This window comes from Odocoileus virginianus, chromosome 16, assembly GCF_023699985.2.
Source record: "Odocoileus virginianus isolate 20LAN1187 ecotype Illinois chromosome 16, Ovbor_1.2, whole genome shotgun sequence".
In the NCBI taxonomy this organism is placed as follows: Eukaryota; Metazoa; Chordata; class Mammalia; order Artiodactyla; family Cervidae; genus Odocoileus; species Odocoileus virginianus.
In genome coordinates this window covers 59,398,068-59,416,352 of record NC_069689.1, presented here as the reverse complement: position 1 = coordinate 59,416,352, position 18,285 = coordinate 59,398,068, and the positions used below count along the sequence as shown (strand labels likewise).

The 18,285-nt window shown below is 49.4% G+C and overlaps 1 protein-coding gene across 1 annotated transcript in view; it reads left to right on the top strand.

The window, feature by feature from the left end:
- Positions 1-18,285, top strand: part of SLC28A1 (solute carrier family 28 member 1) — a 60,794-nt gene that overhangs the window by 29,156 nt on the left and 13,353 nt on the right. Inside the window, exons 8-10 of the mRNA XM_070478303.1 lie at positions 6,062-6,142; positions 8,294-8,374; positions 10,950-11,075. Of these exons, the coding sequence (XP_070334404.1) occupies positions 6,062-6,142; positions 8,294-8,374; positions 10,950-11,075 (288 nt within the window). The remainder of the gene's footprint in view (positions 1-6,061; positions 6,143-8,293; positions 8,375-10,949; positions 11,076-18,285) is intronic.

Below are 18,285 nucleotides of genomic sequence, written 5' to 3'. Positions count from 1 at the left end.
GGCCCGTGTCAGCCTGGGGAAGTCTCCAAGCTCACTCAGATTTTCAGACTTCAAGCTGCTTCCTGCTGGGCCAGGGTTCAGCTTGTCACTTCTCCAGGAAGCCAGGTCTGCCCAGGACTCCTTCAACCCTCCATCTCCCCCAGCCCGGTTGACGTGGCAGCCACCTCCTGGCAGTAGCATCATGATTAGTCATTCCTCCTTGGCTCCATCCCCCTTCTAGTAACTTTCCACCCACACGATCACCTCTCCCCGCCAGGCTCCTGCACCCTGCCTGGGCCTGGCCAGTCAGGAGCACTCCCTCCATCCTTTCTTTATTGTCCCTCCAGCCTCTGGAACATGCATACACTCACTAAGCTCAGTGGTGCTGCTGAAATGTTCTCCCTGAGGAACCCCTGGGGAGAAAGAAAACATCTTCATCTCCCCAGGGTTTTGGGGTGTCTGCCTGATGCAGTCTCTGCAGTGCCCAGTAGTCATCAATGCCAAATCTAACCCAAAAAGTTAAGACCTGGGCTACCCTGGTAGCTCAAACGGTAAAGGATCTGCCTACAATGCAAGAGTTCTGGGTTTGATCCCTGGAGAAGGAGATGGCAGCCCACTCCAGTATGCTTGCCTGGAGAATCCTATGGAGAGAGGAGCCTCACGGGCTACAGTCCATGGGGTCTCAAAGAGTCGGACACGACTAAGACACACACACACACGGACTGAAAGGTGCCGTTGGATTGAGTCATTAAGGCTCCACTGGTAACCATAGTGAGGGCCATTTCCAGAGGAGGGAATGGAAAGGCAGTGTGGTAGTGGTGGTGGTGTCTGCATGAGCAGGATATCAGGAGGCCTGCCCTGGTTTTCTGGCCTTGGAGCAGGTCCCTTGTGCCTTTCTGTAATGTTGGTGGTGAGGTGGACATGCCAGCAGTCTCCCCTGAGGAATTTTCAAGCTTTGGGCTTTTGTGGTTTGTCATGGCCTGGGGCTGGTGACTGGGCTCTGTCCATAGGCTTAGGCTTTGGGAGCTGGGTGTAGGAGGGCTGTGGAGACAGCCTTGGGAAGTCATCAGAAGCCTTGGCTCAGCTCCCTTCATGGAGAGAAAGCAGCAGGGCCAGGTCCCCAGTGGGTTTAGTCCTGCCTTCAAAGCCTGTTTCTGGGGAAGGAGGTGGCGTCTGCTCAGAGGGTCTGGTCTAGACTCTAGAGCAGTGGTTCTTAGAGTATGGTGTCCAGACCAGCAGCATCTGGAAAGGCCAGACTCTCGGGGCCACCCCAGACTGACTGACTCTGAAACTGTTGGGGTGGGGTTCAAAAATCTGCATTTCTGACAAATTTTCAGGAGATGCTGCTGGTCCAAGGACCACACCTTGAGAACCACTGGCTTAGAGGTGCTGTAATTTCCTTCTCCCTTAAGTAAGGGTAAGCACTGGTACTAGTGGGCCCATGAAGCAGTGATCAGGACAAACTCGAGGCTACTGCAGACTCTGGCTCTCCCTTAAAGAGAATGCCTCTCCTTAAGACAGAGAAATGAGGCTCCAGGACTGGCCCCAGGGAATAGTTCCTTAGGATCATGGAAGGTCCTTGGCAATCTGCTTAGTGGCCAGGAGGTACCTGTCTCTGCAGCTGTGTAACCTTGGATAGATAACCAATACCTCACGGCCTCACTGTTTCCACCGTGAAGTGAATTTACGTTGAACTTAGTTGCTTTGGGGCTTCCCTCATGGCTCAGATGGCTCAGAATCCGCCTGTTATGCAGGAGACCTAGGTTCGATCCCTTGGTTGGGAAGATCCCTGGCGAAGGGAATGGCAACCCACTACAGTATTCTTGGCTGGAGAATCTCATGGACAGAGGAGCCTGACAGGCTATGGTCCATGGAGGTCACAAAGACTCAGACACAACTGAGAGACTAATGCTTTCACTTTTCAGTTGCTTTGAGGATCCTTGAGTCACCACACCTTGGGGACATGGCTCATGGCAGGACTGCACAGTTCACAAGCAGTGGGGCTTAATGGCACGTTCCTCCTTCACACAGCAGCACGGCCCAGCTGCCTGCCCTGTCTTCAGCCATCTCACATACTACAGGGCCCAGGGCTATTTCCTGGACTGGGAGATCGTATTGGACTCAGGGACCTTATTTAATTAATTAACTTATTTTTGGCTGCACTGGGTGTTTGTTGCTGCGTGCTGTCTTTCTCTAGTTGCAATAAGCGGGGGCTACTCTCTAGTTGCAGTGCTCAGGCTTCTCACTGCAGTGGCTTCTCTTGTTGGGGAGCACATGTTCTAGAGCATGGGCTCAGTAGTTGTGACTCACGGGCTTAGTTGCCCCGTGGCATGAGGGATCTTAGTTCTCTGGCCAGGGATCAAACCTGTATTCCACTGCATTGGAAGGCAGATTCTTAACCACTGGACCACCAGGGAAGTCCCCAGGGACCTCACTTAGTATTGAATGTCCCACCTTAGAAATCACCTCTCTTCTCCTTCACACATCATCCCTCCCCATACGGTCACAGCTGCCTTTCCACCAAAGATCCCCATCTCAGAGCTAGAAAATGTCTCTAGGTCACTGCCTGGAGAAATCCCAGTTCTGCAGTCAGGTCCCACTGCCCCCGGGGGCCTCTTCTCCCTGGCCTGGGCCATCCAAACCCGCCAGGCTGCCTAGTGGCCCCTCGCATGATGGACTGGAGAGGCGGTCCTAGACAGTACGTGATCCTCCCTGCGTCTCACTCCAGGGGAGAGGAGAATGCCGTCACCACATCTGGTGTTGGGGGCGTGTCCAGCAGCAGGCAGCCAGGGGAGTCATGGGGCGGGAAGAGGGCTTCACCACTCAATGCCTGGGTCTCCTGTCAGGTGACATCTCCTGGGCAGCAAAGCTGGTGACAGAGACGTGAGGGGAGCAGGTCCAGATAAAACCCGTGGCATTCATTTGGGAAGGGAGAGGGAAAACTGCCTTGGCCAGTCTTGTTTCTCTTCTCCAGGAGAGCTGCTTGGGCAGAGTTTCTGCTCTCATCAGGGACTGCACTGTGGTCCCAGTTCATCTTGAACTGGAGCTTGAACTTGATTGCTCAACACTCTCTCTTCTGAAAAATGAAAATGATTCTTCCTCCACCCCTCACCCCTCTCTACAGCCCTCTGTTAAAAAAAAAAGAAGTTATTTATTTATTTGGCCATGCTGGGTCTTAGTTGAGGCGCATGGAACCTTCCCTCTTCATTGCAGCATGCTGCACGCACCATCTTCAGTTGTGGCATGTGAACCCTTGGTTGTGGCATGTGGGATCTAGTTCCCTGACCAGGGATTCACCCCACACCTCCTGCGCTGGGGGCGCAGAGCCTTAGCCACTGGACTGCCAGGGAAGTCTGCTCAGCCCCTCTTCCTTCCCTCATAGCTAAGCTTCTCAAAAGAGTTGCTTGTCCTGTGGTCTCTACCTCCTCGTGTCCTCCTCACTCCTGGGCTCACTGATACCCGGCCTCTGTGCTCATCCCCCTGACACTGCTCTCACCTAGGTCACCAGGGACCCTGGAATTGCCAGCTGCCAAGCGTCCCTCGCAGTCCTTACCTTTTCCAGAGTTCTCAGATGCATGCGTCTGGCACTTATTGCTGGACGGTCTCTTCTAGGAAAGCTGCCCTCAATTTCCATCGCACCCTGTCTTGGAAGTTCTCGGACCTCTCTGTTTCTTCTCTGTCTCCACCACGCACCCCTCCTTCTCCCCTCACCCTCCAGGAACGCTGACACCAGGGCCCTGTCCTCAGTCACTACTCTTGTCACCCAGGGAAGTTTCCATCTGACCCATGGCCTCAACATGCATTCAGCCAAGGCCTGGCCTGGACCCTCCTCTGAGCTCCTGGCCCTTGCAACCCTCCTTCCACGTGCATGCTCCCTAGGTATCTTGAACCCAGTGAGTGCAAATGGACCTCCCCCAAAGCCCTCCTCTGCCTGTGCTGCCCTCCCTTGAGAAGGGTCTGCCTCTTACCAGAAAAGCAGGTGAGAAACTAGAAATGCAGAAAGAAGAAAACAAAATGTTCACAGTCCTAGCACATGGGAGCAACTACTTTGACTATTTGGGTGTGTGCCTCCAAGCCTTATTTCTATGCTTTTATTTTTTAAAATTATTTTAAAATATTTGTTTGTTTATTATTTTTGGCTGTGCTGGGTCTTAGTTGTGGCACGTGGGATCTTTCATCTTGGCACCCCTGCTCGTCATCACAGCACTAGGGCTTCTTTCCAGTTGTAGCTTGGTTCCAGAATGCATGGGCTCAGTAGTTGCAACTTGCTAGCTTAGTTGCCCCAAGATAGGTGGGATCTTAGTTCCCCAGCCAGGGATCAAACCCCCATCCTCTGCACTGGAAGGTGGTTTCTTAACCACTGGACCACCAGTACTTTTAATTTTCCACTTTCCCCACTTTACATTTTAGCTTACCACATTATTGGCTTTCCCTGGTGGCTCAGATGGTAAAGAATCTGCATGCAATGCAGGAGACACAGGTTCGATCCCTGGGCTGGGAAGATCCCTTGGAGAAGAAAATGGCAACCCACTCCAGTATTCTTGCCTGGAGAATTCCATGGACAGATGAGCCTGGTGGGCTACTAATTCTGTATAACTTATTATTTTAAAGCTGTTTGGAACAGATAGCACGTTCCAACTGTACAAATGGGGATTTGGTAAAATGTAAGTCTCCCTCCCAGGCATCCCCAGTGACCCAGTAGTAAAGAATCCACCTGTCAATGCAGGAGAATCAGGAGACACGGATTTGATCCCTGGGTCAGGAAGATCCCCTGGAGGAGGTAATGGCAACTCACTTCAGTATTCTTGACTGGGAAATCCCATGGACAGAGGACCCTGGCTGGCTACAGTCCATGGGGTCACAAAGAGCGGGACATGACTGAAGAGACTGAGCATGCACGCAAGTATCCCTCCCACCCCGATCCCCAAGTCACCCACTTCCATCCCCAAGGTAGCTGCCATTCCTGATCATTTGCATATTCATCTAATGATATCTGTGCCTACAAGAGCACCCACAATGCCACCCCCACTTTCTCACTCATAAAGTAGCACACCATGCTTCCTGTTCTACACCTTCCCTTTTCCCCTTTCACAACCTATCTTCAAAATCATCCCACACTGCTCAGAACCGGCTTCCTCACTCTGGATTCCTGACCTGAGTGCACAGCCACACCATAGGTCATCACACTTGTCTTCACTGAAGGATGTTCACATTGTTGCCAGTCCTTGCTATTCTAAGTCAGTCTGCAGTGAGGAAGCACTGGGAGTGGGGAACACATGGCTCCGGGGAGGAAGGAGTGGATGTGAGGAAGCTTTGAAAGAAGAATTGTAGAGACTTGGAGTCAGTGAAAAGCAGTGGCAAGCCTGGAAATAGGAAATGGGGTGACAGGAGGAAATGCGGGTGACTGGTCCACAATGAGTCATTTGGAGCTCACCGGCACCAAGCAGAAGTAGAACACTAGAGAGATGAGGGCCTCTGATTGAAGCCCGAAGCACAGCAAGAGGTTAAGGCCAGCGTCATGGGCCAGGGATTGAACCCGGGGTGGAGGACAGACCCTGCGCAAAGTGCTGGGCCCTGAGCCAGCTCCTTAAACCTTTACAACAACCTGTGAGGTGGTCCCTTCCTCCCCATCAGCAGGTGATAAAAAGTGGTGGGCTCAGAACTTCCTTGGTGGTCCAGTGGCTAAGACTCCCTGCTCCCAATGCAGGGGGCCAGGGTTCCATCCCTGGTCAGGGCACTAGATCCCACATGCCGCGACTGAAGACCCTGCATGCCACAACTGAGACTCAGCACAGTCAAATAAATAAATCTATATTTATCTTAAAAAGTGGTGAACTTAAGTCCTCCCCCTCCACCACAGGGACAGATGCCTAGATGGCTAATGTTCAGAGAGGAGCAGAGAGGACAGCTGCCTCCAGAGTGGTCCCATATGGAATTCCACGCACTGGATTCAGAGCTGCTCCCCTGACCCTGTCGGTCCTCTGAGTTGCAGGCTCTTGGAGGAAGTAGGCCGACCGGGGTCCTGCGTGGTATCCTGCCGCCTATCTGCTTTAACCCAGAGATCTGTGCTCTTTCCTGGCAGGTTTTGCCCATCATTGTTTTCTTCAGCTGTGCCATGTCAGTTCTCTACTATGTGGGCCTCATGCAGTGGGTGATTATGAAGGTGAGTTCCCAAGGTCCTGGTCCAGGCCCACACTCTCCCAGAATGCCTTGCTTTCCTAAGCCCAAACTCTTCCCAGACCCCCTGCTCTGAGAGACTGGACCTCCCAGCATCCCCTGCTCCCAGGGTCAACACCCTGTCAGAGTCTACTACTAACCAAACGCCTTATCACAGGGTCTCTTGTCATGCTACTAAGGAAACTTGGCGCCACAATCCAATGGGGTCTTTGGAGGGGGTAGTTTATAGAATTGAGGCTGCATTAGAAGTGTTAGAAGTGTTAGGGGAGCCTGGAAGGCTACAGTCTATAGGGTCGTAAGGAGTTAGACACGACTGGAATGACAGCACGCCCGCATGCGGGGGAAAAAATAATTTATACCAAAAAGATCTTAAGAGCAGTGGGCCACCTGGGCCAGACACAGCTGATATAAATGTCAAATCCCGTGCTTATGTTCATAAAATCTGCCGCACGAAACCAGGATGCAGGAGACAGCATTGGATGGCATTGGACCTGGCAAGAGATGCTGAGGGTTTTAGCTGATTGAGCTCAGAATAAACCAGTACATTAGGCAGCTGCCAGAAATGGAGCCTGTGATTATGTTATGAGTTCATGGCAGGCATGAGGGTGGCATGTGTGCTAAGTTGCTTCAATTGTGTCCAACTTTTTGCGACCCTTTGGATCATAGCCCACCAGGCTCCTCTATTTATGGGATTCTCCAAGCAAGAATACTAGAGTGGGTTGCCATGCCCTCCGCCAGAAAATCTTCCTGACCCAGGGATCGAACCTGTGTTTCTTACATCTCCTACATTGGCAGGCGGGTTCTTTACCACTAGCCCACCTGAGAAGCCCATGAGTGTGGCAGTTATCCCCAAATCTGGAAAATGTGTTCAACCAAGGGGCTCTGACAAACTGTCAATGTGAGAGAGAGCCTGAGATCACACCTTCCATAGAATGGCTGAAGGAAGTGGGGATGAAGGGTCAGAAAGAGAAGGCCAGGGTGAAGGAGGTTAGGGGTAGGATTCTAAACACTTAGAGAAGAAAGATTAGGGGAAAGTAGCCTGAGAGGTACTTGCAGTGGAGAGAAATTCCAAGGAAGCAGATTCCATGTTGATTGAAAGAAAGGACTTTTTTTTTTTTCTTTTGCCATACCACACAGCATGCAGGATCTCAGTTCCCCAACCAGGGATTGAACCCGGGCCCTCAGCAGTGAGAACAGAGTCCTAACCACCGGACTCTATGGCCCTATATTTGACCAGGGAGTTCCCAAGAAAGAACTTTTTTTTTTAATTTTTAAAATTTTTAATTTTTATTTTTTGTTTTTGTTTTGTTTTTGTTTTTTAAAGAAAGAACTTTTTAATACAGTGTTTCCCAAAGCCTTTCTCCAAAAACTCTAGTTTCACAGCAGATTAGTAAATGCTACTAGGTAAAGGAAGTCCATAGTCAAATAATTTGTTTTTTAAAAAATTTTTGGCCACGCTGCATGGCATGTGGGGTCTTAGTTCCCTGACCAGGAATCAAACCCACATCCCCTGCAGTGGAAGTGCAGAGCTTTAATTACTGGACCACCAGGGAAGTCCCTTGGTCAAATAATTTTGTGAAGTTAACCTAGACATTGGACTAAACAAATTTAAACAAGTTTCATGCAGGAGTTCTCAGAGCCTTTGCTAAGCTGACAAGTGTTGGCCATCTCCAAGGTATGTGTGTATACAGCAATTCTGAAATATATTTGACCAATGTGTGTGTTTAGTCACTCAGTCGTGTCTAGCTCTTTGTGACCCCATGGACTGCAGCCCTCCAGGATCCTCTATCCATGGGATTCTCCAGGCAAGAACACTGGAGTGGACTGCCATTCCCTTCTCCAGGGGATCTTCCTGACCCGGGGACAGAACCTGGGTCCCCTGCATTGCGGGCAGATTCTTTATTGTATGAACCACCGGGGAAGCCCTGTACTTGACCAGGGAATCCTTTTTTCACGGGCGGTAAGCCCTCATCAATGGAGGTATGGAAGGAGAAGATGAATGGATCTTTGGGGAAATGTAGATGAGGAGGTCCTAACGGGGTTAGAAGGAAGGCTTTTATGGTACTTCCACCTTGACTATCTCTGCCTCTGGGGCTTGCTGATGTCAATTCACAAAAAACACCCTGCTTCCTTCCAGATCTCCTGGCTGATGCAGATCACCATGGGCACCACGGCCACAGAGACCCTGAGTGTGGCTGGGAACATCTTTGTGAGCCAGGTGGGTATTGCAGCCTCCTGTCCCCAAGGAAGGTGGGGGCCCTGCATCCCCAGAGCCCTGCTTCCATCATCAGAAGAGCCGATCAAACCTCCTACCAGGGTCACCAGGGTCCTAGAGATGCTCCTTTGGGGAATACACTCTGTGCCTGGGTCAAGCCAAAGAGGATGATGTCTACCTGGCACCTCCCACCACCTTCTATCCTAGGTGAAAGCTGTCTTCAACTTAGAGGCTCATGAATCCTACAGATGGAGCCTGGAGTTCTCCTTTTATACCTGCGAAAACTGGGGTCCAGGGTTGGGGATGCCTTGCCAAGATCCCACAATATAAGCCAGGACTTAGAATCCACGTCTTCTTCCTGGTTGGGGTTCCTTCCACATCATTAGTCTGTCTTTTTTTCCCCTGTCTCTTTCTGAAAGAATATTTTCCAATATAACTTTGATTCTGAAGGGACTATCAGTCCTGAGTCCCTTTCAGAAGGCCTGGCCCTCCTAAGGGTGTGACATGGTGACCATTGCAGAATCCTGGCCCACCTGCCCAACATGTATGTCACCAAAAAGACATACTTGCCAAAGTATGGCAACTATGGGCAGTTGAGGAAACTTCGGAGAATATCTGCAATTTTTTTTTTTTTTTTTGCTTTGATTCAAGTGTATTGATTTCAAGGGTTTGTTTGTGTTTTTTTCTTTAAAAGACAGATGTGCCCTCAGATAAATTGTCCAGGGTCCCTTAGATGTTCAAAATGAGTCAAAGAGGAAAAGATACTTCAGTATCAGCATTTACTTTATATGAGATGTTGCAAATATAATCAGTGGTTTTTGTTGAGAAATACAAATCTTAGATTGTGAAGAGTTCTGAAGGTGAATTAACTTGGGTGGGGGTAGGGAGCCTTCAAGAATTAGCAGTATCATTTCAAACTCAACGTTGGTGGGCCTGGGCCCTCTTCTTTGTCTGCTTGTGTCCCTAGAGGACTCCCCCCTGCCCCCACCCATGGCTTAAATACTTCTCCCAAAACTCCAGTCTGGTATACATCCCACTGCTCCCTTGACCCTCCACTTGGATATCCTTAGGTAATTCATTAGAGCTTAGTTGCTAAGTCATATCTGACTCCGTAACACCATTGACTGTAGCCCACCAAGCTCCTCTGTCCACGGGATTCTCCAGGCAAGGATACTGGAATGGGTTGCCATTTCCTTCTCCAAGGGATCTTCCCAACCCAGGGCTTGAACCTGTGTCTCCTGCATTACAGGTGGATTCTTTACCGATGAGCCGCCTGGGAAGCCCAGATAATTCACTAGGCTAAGTCCAAACAAGCGGAACACTTGAGTTCCTCCCTCAACACACACGTGTGTATGTGTGTGTGCGTGTGTGTGTGAGGGAGAGAGTCGCTCAGTTGTGTCTGACTCTTTGCGACCCCATGTGCATGGGATTCTCCTGGCAAGAATTACTGGAGTGGATTGCCATTTCCTTTGTTTTCGAATCTCTCCCTTCACAGTAAATGGCGGCATCTTCCATGAGGTTTCTCAGACAAAAATCGAGGTGTCATCCTTCCTCCCTCTGCTTCTCTTGCTCCCAGCTGCTCCCAGTCCATCAGCAAATCCTCCCAGCTCTGCCCCACACCACATCCCAGACCTGCCCCATTGCCCTTCTTCTCCTTTGCTATAAACCACCCTTGTCTCTCACTGGGACACTGCAGTCGCCTCCTCTCTGCTCTCCCTGCCACCACCCCTGCCCCTACTGTCCATCCTTCACACACACACATTGGAGTGGCCCTTTAAAAACACAAGTCAGGACTTCCCTGGTGGTCCAGTGGTTAAGACTGCACTTCCAATGGAGGTTTGATGCATTTGGTGCATGGTGCAAGTTTGATCCCTGGTTGGGGAACTAAGATCCCACATGCCGTGGGACGTAGCAAAAAGAAAAAAAACACAAGTCAGATCATGCCGCTCCCTACTGAGGTCCACTGCTTACCCGCCCTCGTCCCCCTCCCCCCCATCCCTCTCCCTCTTCCATAGCACAGTCTGGAACACAGTGTGTGCTGGAATTATTTATTGAATGAGTAAATGAATGACTCTGGGTTCCCCATGTGCTCTGCAGTAAACGCGCCATCTAGTGCTCCGGTTCCTTTCTTTCTGGCAACCCCCTCATCTTTATTAGAAGTTCAGACTTGGAGTTATATCTGCTTCTGGTCCTTTGCATGAACAGAGGCAATTCTTTGAACCTCTCTGATCTTCTGCTCTCCTGGAACATGGGGATGATCATTTCCTTCCCAGGAGGTTGGAAGTGACAAGTGTGAGCTGCTTAGCTGAGTGCCTGCACGTGGGAGGCACTGGACGCGGGGGAGCATTATCAGGTCAGAAGGAAGGACTGGGGATCCTTTGACAGAGCCTGGCTTTTGCCACGGTTCCGAGAGGTTTGGCCAAGCTCAGATGCTGGTCCTCACCCCTCCCTGCTGTCTCTTCCCCTGGGGTCCCCCAGTCCTCACTGTCCCTCTCACTCCCAGGGGGTGAGGACATCTCTAATGCCCCCTGTGCTGGCCTGGCCGGCTCTGCCTGTCTGACGTCTTTCCTGTTTGCAGACCGAGGCTCCTCTACTCATCAGACCCTACTTGGCAGACATGACACTCTCTGAAATCCACGTTGTCATGACTGGAGGCTACGCTACCATTGCCGGCAGCCTGCTGGGCGCCTACATCTCCTTTGGGGTACGTACAGCCCCCTTCTGCTTGCTGAAAACCAAGAACCTATAACCCACCTTTGTGGAAGCCCCACACAGCTCCTAGCCAGAGCAATCTGGGGCCTTCTCTCGTGGGCTGCATCCTGAACCAGGGCTGCTGTGATGGTGGGGGTAGAGGCTTCACCTGAGTAAGGCAGGCTGGGTGGGCTGGGCCATTTGGGCTCCTCACATGGCCAAAGCATCCCAGTGTTCTGTTTACTGAGCACCAACTGCATACTAGGCAAAGTGAGAGGTGTTTAATATCCTGATTTTATAGATGAGGAAATTGAGACTCGGAGAGTAAGTGAGATGTCCAAAGCCAGGATTTGAGCCCAGATCTGTCTGACTCCAAAACACAGACATACTGTCCTCCACCTAGGTCATCCCTGGAGATTTGTCCTACTTGTCTTGCACCCCTGCCTCCTCTCCACCACATTCTCTCTCGGCACATGTCCTTCCTCTACTCCTAAATTACTTTGCAGCTTTCTGAGCACAATGCATTTCTAGGTCAAATTCCAATGGTATGAATCTGGCCTTTAAACTCATCCAACACTACTGCATGGCAACCTGAGGTGAACCTTGTGTGTCCCGACAAAGTGCCTGGTAATAATGTGTCATGTGTGTGTGTGAGTGCTAAGTCGCTTCAGTTGTGTCTGGCTCTTTGTGACTGCAGCCCGCCAGGCTCCTCTGTCCATGGGATTTCTCAGGCAAGAATACTGGAGTGGGTTGCCATTTCCTTCTCAAGAATTGTATTTGGATAAAACACTATACTTGTCTGTTCTTTTACATGCAAGTCTTTAAAAATCTCATTTTTTCGCTTAACTATCAAAGAAATTCTTGCTTCTTAAAGAAGTGAATAAAGTAAAAAACAAATGTCCTTTCTGCCACTTCCCATGGATAATTCCCTTTACTGGATTAGAACAGCAGTGCTCAAAGTGTTGTCCATGGGCTACCAGCACCAGATTCACTTGGGAACTTGTTAGAAACACAAATTCTTAGGTCCCTCCCCAGACCTGCTGAATCAAAAACACTGAATCGGGCCCAGCATCCTGTGTTAGAACAAGCCTTCCAGGTGATTCTGATACTCGCTCAGTTTGAGAACCACTGACTTAAAATATGTCATTCCAGCTTGTGCCGTTTAGTTGCTCAGTCATGTCTGACTCTGCAGCTCCATGAACTGTAGCCCACTAGGCTCCTCTGTCCATGGGATTTTTCAGGCAAGAATATTGGAATGGGTTGCCATTTCATTCTCCAGGGGCTCTTCCTGACACAGGGATCAAACCCACATCTCCTGCATTGGCAGGCAAATTCTTTACAGCTGAGCCACCAGGGAAGTCCGTCATTCCAGATATTTCTGTGTAAATAGTCATTTAAGAATATATACCTGAATACACATATGCTTTCTTTCTTTCTTAAAAAAACTAAAGATGAGGTAATTCTATTCACATTTTCTTGCAACTTGCCTTTTTCTTATAAAATTCTGAGCATGACATGAAATCCAGAAGTGTAAAGGAAAAAATTGACAGAGCTAACTAATAAAAATGAGAAACCTCTGAATGGTGAAAGTCACAATTTTTTAAAATGTTAATGATTGATCAGGAAAAAAAGTTCATAAGTTATAAACAGATATTCAAGCTTACTGAGAGTTGAAGAAATTTAAACAGCAAGGTTGTGGAGTATTCATATATTCTTTTTTAAAAAACCCTGTATTTATTTATTTATTTGACTGTGTTGAGTCTTAGTTGCAGCACTCCAGATCTTCACTGAATCAAGCAGATCTTTCATCACAGCTCACAGACTTTCTAGTTGTGAAGTGTGAGCTTAGGTGCTCCATGGCATGTGGGATCTCAGTTTCCCAACCAGGGTTGGAACCCAAATCCCCTGCATTGGAAGGTGGAATTTTAACCACTGGACCATCAAGGAAGTGCCTCATATACTCTTTGAAAATGAAAGTGTTAGTTGCTCAGTTGGGTTCAACTCTTTGTGAGCCCATGGACTGTAGCCTGCCAGGTTCCTCTGTCCATGGAACTCTCCAGGCAGGAATCCTGGAGTGGGTAGCCATTCCCTTCTCCAAGGGATCTTCCTGACCCAGGGATCAAACCTGTGTCTCCTGCAGTGCAAGAAGATTCTTTACCATGTGAGTCACAGGGAAGCCCAAACCTTAGGTGTGATGAAATCCACAGCCAACTTAGATTTCCTCCAGAACAACCTGTGGCGATTTCTTGTTTATCACTGCTCCTGCCATCATGCTGACCTCAGGGAGTGCCAAGCTCCCTTCTATGCTCTGGTCCAAATGTGGCAGTACTCAGCCATCCCCTCAAATAAAACATCCCCTGGCAGAGTCCTGCAAATCTCCCCCTCAGCCACCAAGGCCTTCAGGTACTCGCTGGGCTGCTAGGGTTGGATGTAGTGTAGAGAACAGCTGTTCCTGGGGTCCCCATTTGAGGCAGTGGACTCTACAGCGACGTCAGATGGGGCTGTGCTGATCCACGGAGCTCTCAGATGTTTTCACTTTTGCTCGCATTACATGAACTCTCTGTGGCAAGGCTAACACATGAAGCTCATCATAGCTTCTACCAGCTGTTGCAGAGGCCACAAAGCTACAGTAATCAGAACAGTGTGGCACTGGTATATGGATAGACATGCGAAAGTGAAAGTTGCTCAGTCATGAGGAATTCTTTGCAACCCCAAGGACTGTATAATCCATGAAATTCTCCAGGCCAGAATACTGGAGTGGGTCCCCTTTCCCTCCTTTCTCCAGGAGATCTTCCCAACCCAGGGATCAAACCAGGTCTCCCGCGTTGGGGGCAGCTTCTTTACCAGCTGAGCCACAAGGGAAGCACAAGAATATTGGAGTGGGTAGCCTATCCCTTCTCCAGGGGATCTTCCCGACCCAGGGAACGAACCAGGGTCTCCGGTACTGCGGCCGGATTCTTTATCAACTGAGCTATGAGGAAACCCCATATGAGGGAAGCCCATATGGCGATAGACATGTAGACCAATCAAATAGAATCGAGAGTCCGCTCTGGGCCCCGAAGAATGCGGGTTGGAATATCCTCAGCGGAGTCCGGAGCTCTCTACCGGCTCTGTGCCGGCGGATGGGAGGCAGCCGGCGGAGCTGCCGCCGCCTCAACCCCGAGGGCTCCCGCGCCGAGGCTGCTCCCGCCCGCCGACAGAGAGGCTCGGGGAAGGGTGGGCGCCGAGCTCCGGCGGCCCCTGCAGGCCCGACGGCGGGCGAGGCTGAGGGCAGGGCTCCTCTACCCAGACCAGCAGCCCTCGGAGTCGTCCGGCACCGAGCGGCTCCTGCGGCTAGAAAAGGGAGTGAGGGGTTGGAAGCAGCCAGGGCTATGCTCTGGGATCCCCAGGCTAGAATCGCTCCCTTCTCAGCGGCTGGTAGAGACCGAGGTGTGGGCGGGGGGCTGAGCAAGGAGGCTTCTGGAGCCTCTTCCCAAGGGAAGCCCATATACTCTTTATGGGAGTGTAATTTGTTCTAACCTTTTTGGAGAACACCTATCCGTCAGTTTAAAAATATTCCTTCCCCCCCAAAAAAAATTCCTTCCCGTTGATCCAGTTAGCAATATTATGATACAAAAATATTTTCACAAATGGTCAAAAGATGCGAAATTCTAGCATCATTTGTAATAGCAAAAACATCAATGTGTTACAGTAAGGGAATGAGCTGGCTAAGTTCATCCATGCAGTGCATTGTTGCTCAGCCCTTAGGGTGAAGTTGAGCCTCCATGTTGCTGATTTGGAGAAGAGCAGTCTGCCTTGTGTTGGACAAGAAGTAACAGTTAGAACTGGACATGGAAAAGGGACTGGTTCAAAATCAGGAAAGGAGGCTGTGTATTTTATATTGCCAACCGTGTTGAAGAAGACTCTTGAGAGTCCCTTGGACTGCAAGGAGATCCAACCAGTCCATCCTAAAGGAGATCAGTCCTGGGTGTTCATTGGTATGACTATGTTGAAGCTGCAGCTCCAATACTTTGGCCACCTAATGCGAAGAGCTGACTCATTTGAAAAGACCCTGATGCTGGGAAAGATTGAGGGCAGGAGGAGAAGAGGGCAACAGAGGATGAGATGGTTGGATGGCATCACCGACTCAATGGACATGGGTTTGGCTAGACTCTGGGAGTTGGTGATGGACAGGGAAGCCTGGCGTGCTAAGGTTCATGGGGTCACAAAGAGTTGGACACGACTGAATTGAACTGAACCCTGCTTATTTAAGTTATATGCAGAGTCTGTCATATGAAATGCTGGGCTGAATGATTCACAAGCTGGAATCAAGATTGCAGGGAGAAATATCAACAACCTCAGATAGGCAGAATGATACTACTCTAATGGCAGAAGCAAAGAGGAATTAAAAAGCCTCTTGACAAGGGTGAAAGAGAGTGAAAAAGCTGGTTTAAAACTCAACATTCTGAAAACTAAGATCATGGCATCTGGTCCCATCACTTCATGGCAAATAGATAGGGAAAAAGTGGAAACAGCGACAGATTTTATTTTCTTGGGCTCCAAAATCACCGTGGATGGATACTGCAGCCATGAAATTAAAAGACACTTGCTCCTTGGAAGAAAAGCCATGGCAAACCTAGACAGTGTATTAAATAGCAGAGACATTACTTTGCCAACAAAGGTCTGTGTAGTCACAGCTATGGTTTTTCCAGTAGTCATGTACGGATGTGACAGTTGGACCATAAAGAAGGCTGAGTGACAAAGAATTAATGCTTTTGAGCTGTTGTGTTGGAGAAGACTCTTGAGAATCCCTTGGACAGCAAGGAAATCCAACCAGTCCATCCTAAAGAAGATCAGTCTTGAATATCCTTTGGAAGGACTGATGCTGAAGCTGAAACTCCAATACTTTGGCCACCTGATGCAAAGAACTGACTCATTGGCAAAGACCCTGATGCTGGGATAGATTGAAGACAGGAGGAGAAGAGGATGACAGAGGATGAGATGGTTGGATGGCATCACTGACTTGATGGACATGAGTTTGAAAAAACTCTGGGAGATAGTGAAGGACAGGGAAGCTTAGTGTGCTGCAGTTCATGGGGTCGCAAAGACTAGGACACGACTGAATGACTGAACAACAGCTTACCCTTCCCAGCACCCAGGCTCTCCTGATGCTGTGCCTGATGGGTGAGGGGTGACAGAATGACCTGTGCTGTCCCTTTCTTTGGTCCCAGATTCCACATGTCTTTCTCACCTCTGTCCTTGGGGATGGGGAAACCCACTCCTCTGTGCTCCCTTCCCTCAGAACACCTGGGCCACACTGGGAGGCTCAGCTCCACATACTCACAGAGCTGTCTGGGCAGGATGGCTGCTGCCACGTGATTTTCAAGAAGGCCCTTTGCTCTCTGGGGCTTTGTCTTCTCCTCTCAGCAAGAATGTTAAAAAGCATCTGATTTACGGCTTGTTTCACCTGAGCCTAGGAAAGGGCCATCAGAGGTGGTGCATGCCCCCTCCTCCCCTAAAACTCACCATGAATTGATTTTGGAAGGAATTTGATATTTCAAAAATGAAATCTAAAGACTTTGGTCCTAAAACTCTCTTCATGGTGGCTACTGGGGAGGGGCTGCCCTACTATCTTCAGGACTTAAAGACTTTCTAATTTTTAAAATAATTTATTTTTGGCCATGCTGGGTCTTTGTTGTTGGGCAGCAGCTTTCTCTAGTTGTGGCTAGCATTGGGGCCCCTCTTCATTTCAGTGTGGAGACTTCTCATTGCAGTGACTTCTCTTGCCGTGGAGCACAGGCTCTAAGGTCTGTGGGCTTCAGTAGTTGAGGCAGATGGGCTCAGTTGCCCCATGGCATGTGGAATTTTCCTGAACCTGGAATCAAATTTGTGTCCTCTGCATTGGCAGGCAGACTAAACCACTGAACCCCCAGGGCAGTTAGAGACTTAGAGCCTTTAAATGTCTTAACTTTGTCCTGGGTCCCACAGACAGTTGAAAGAATGGTGTTCTTTCTACCACACCAGCGTTGCTGCTATTACTTAAGGCTAAAGTACTGGAAAAACTCTTATCGCTTTCCCACAATTGTCTTACAACTCAGCCTCTTTTCTTTCCCTTGCTTGGGCCAGAGTCCAGGCCCAGCCCCAGGCAGGCAGGCCTCCCTAATGAAGAGGCCCGGGGCCCCACTCCCTTTTAACTCCACTGAAGGTGCAGAGGCCGCCTGGATCAGGCATGTGGCTGCGGGTCTCCATCCACAGCCTCTGGTTTGGAAGCCCCAGACTAGCACCCTAGCTGGCCTGCTGAAAGGCTCCTAGTCCACATCCCTTTCTCTTCCCCTGACTTCTGGATCTGCCTCCAGTCTGGCCACAGAGAAGCTCTCTTCTGCCCCCAACTGGCTCTTGGCTGCCACTGCAGCAACCGGGGGGCTTCTTCCCACAGCCCTGCATTATTACTCTCTCCTCCGGGAAGTTCCTCATGGAGTCTTTGGCTCTGCCCTTAGCCCCTGGATTCCAGAGAGATCTCGCCTCTCTCTCTTCCTTTCTCTTTGATGCTCAACTTCTGGGTCCCTCTTCCTGCATCTTCCTATTGCTAAAAGCTGGATATTTCTAGACCTGCACTGTCAGCATAGTCAGTAGCCACGAACTGCACAAGGCTGTGGAACCTTGAACTGTAGCAGGTCTGAAATGAGGTCTGCTGTGAGACTTGGTGTGAAAAAATCAATTAATATATTCTATTGATAACTCCTAGGGCTTTCCTTGTGGCTCAGAAGGTAAAGAATCTGCCTGCAATGCAAGAGACCTGGGTTTGATCCCTGGGTTGGGAAGATCCCCTGGAGAAGGGAATGGCAGCCCACTCCAGTATTCTTGCCTGGAGAATCCCATGGACAGAGGAGCCTGGCGGGCTACAGTCCATGGGGTCACACAGAGTTGGACACAACTGTAGGACTAATACTCCACTTTACTTCATTGATAAGTTTTTTTGTTTTGTTTTGTTTTTATACTTTTTTTTTTACTTCATTGATAAGTTTTACATTGACTACATGGGTAAATGATAATGTGTTAGATATATTGGGTTAAATTAAATACATCATCAAAATTAATTTCATCTATTTCTTTTTACCTTTAAGAAAAGATTTATTTAAACATATTTATTTTTGACTGTGCTGGATCTTTATTGCTGAGCAAGGGCTTTCTCTAGTTGTGGAGAGCCGGGGCTACTTGTTGTTGCAATGTTGGGGCTTCTCTTG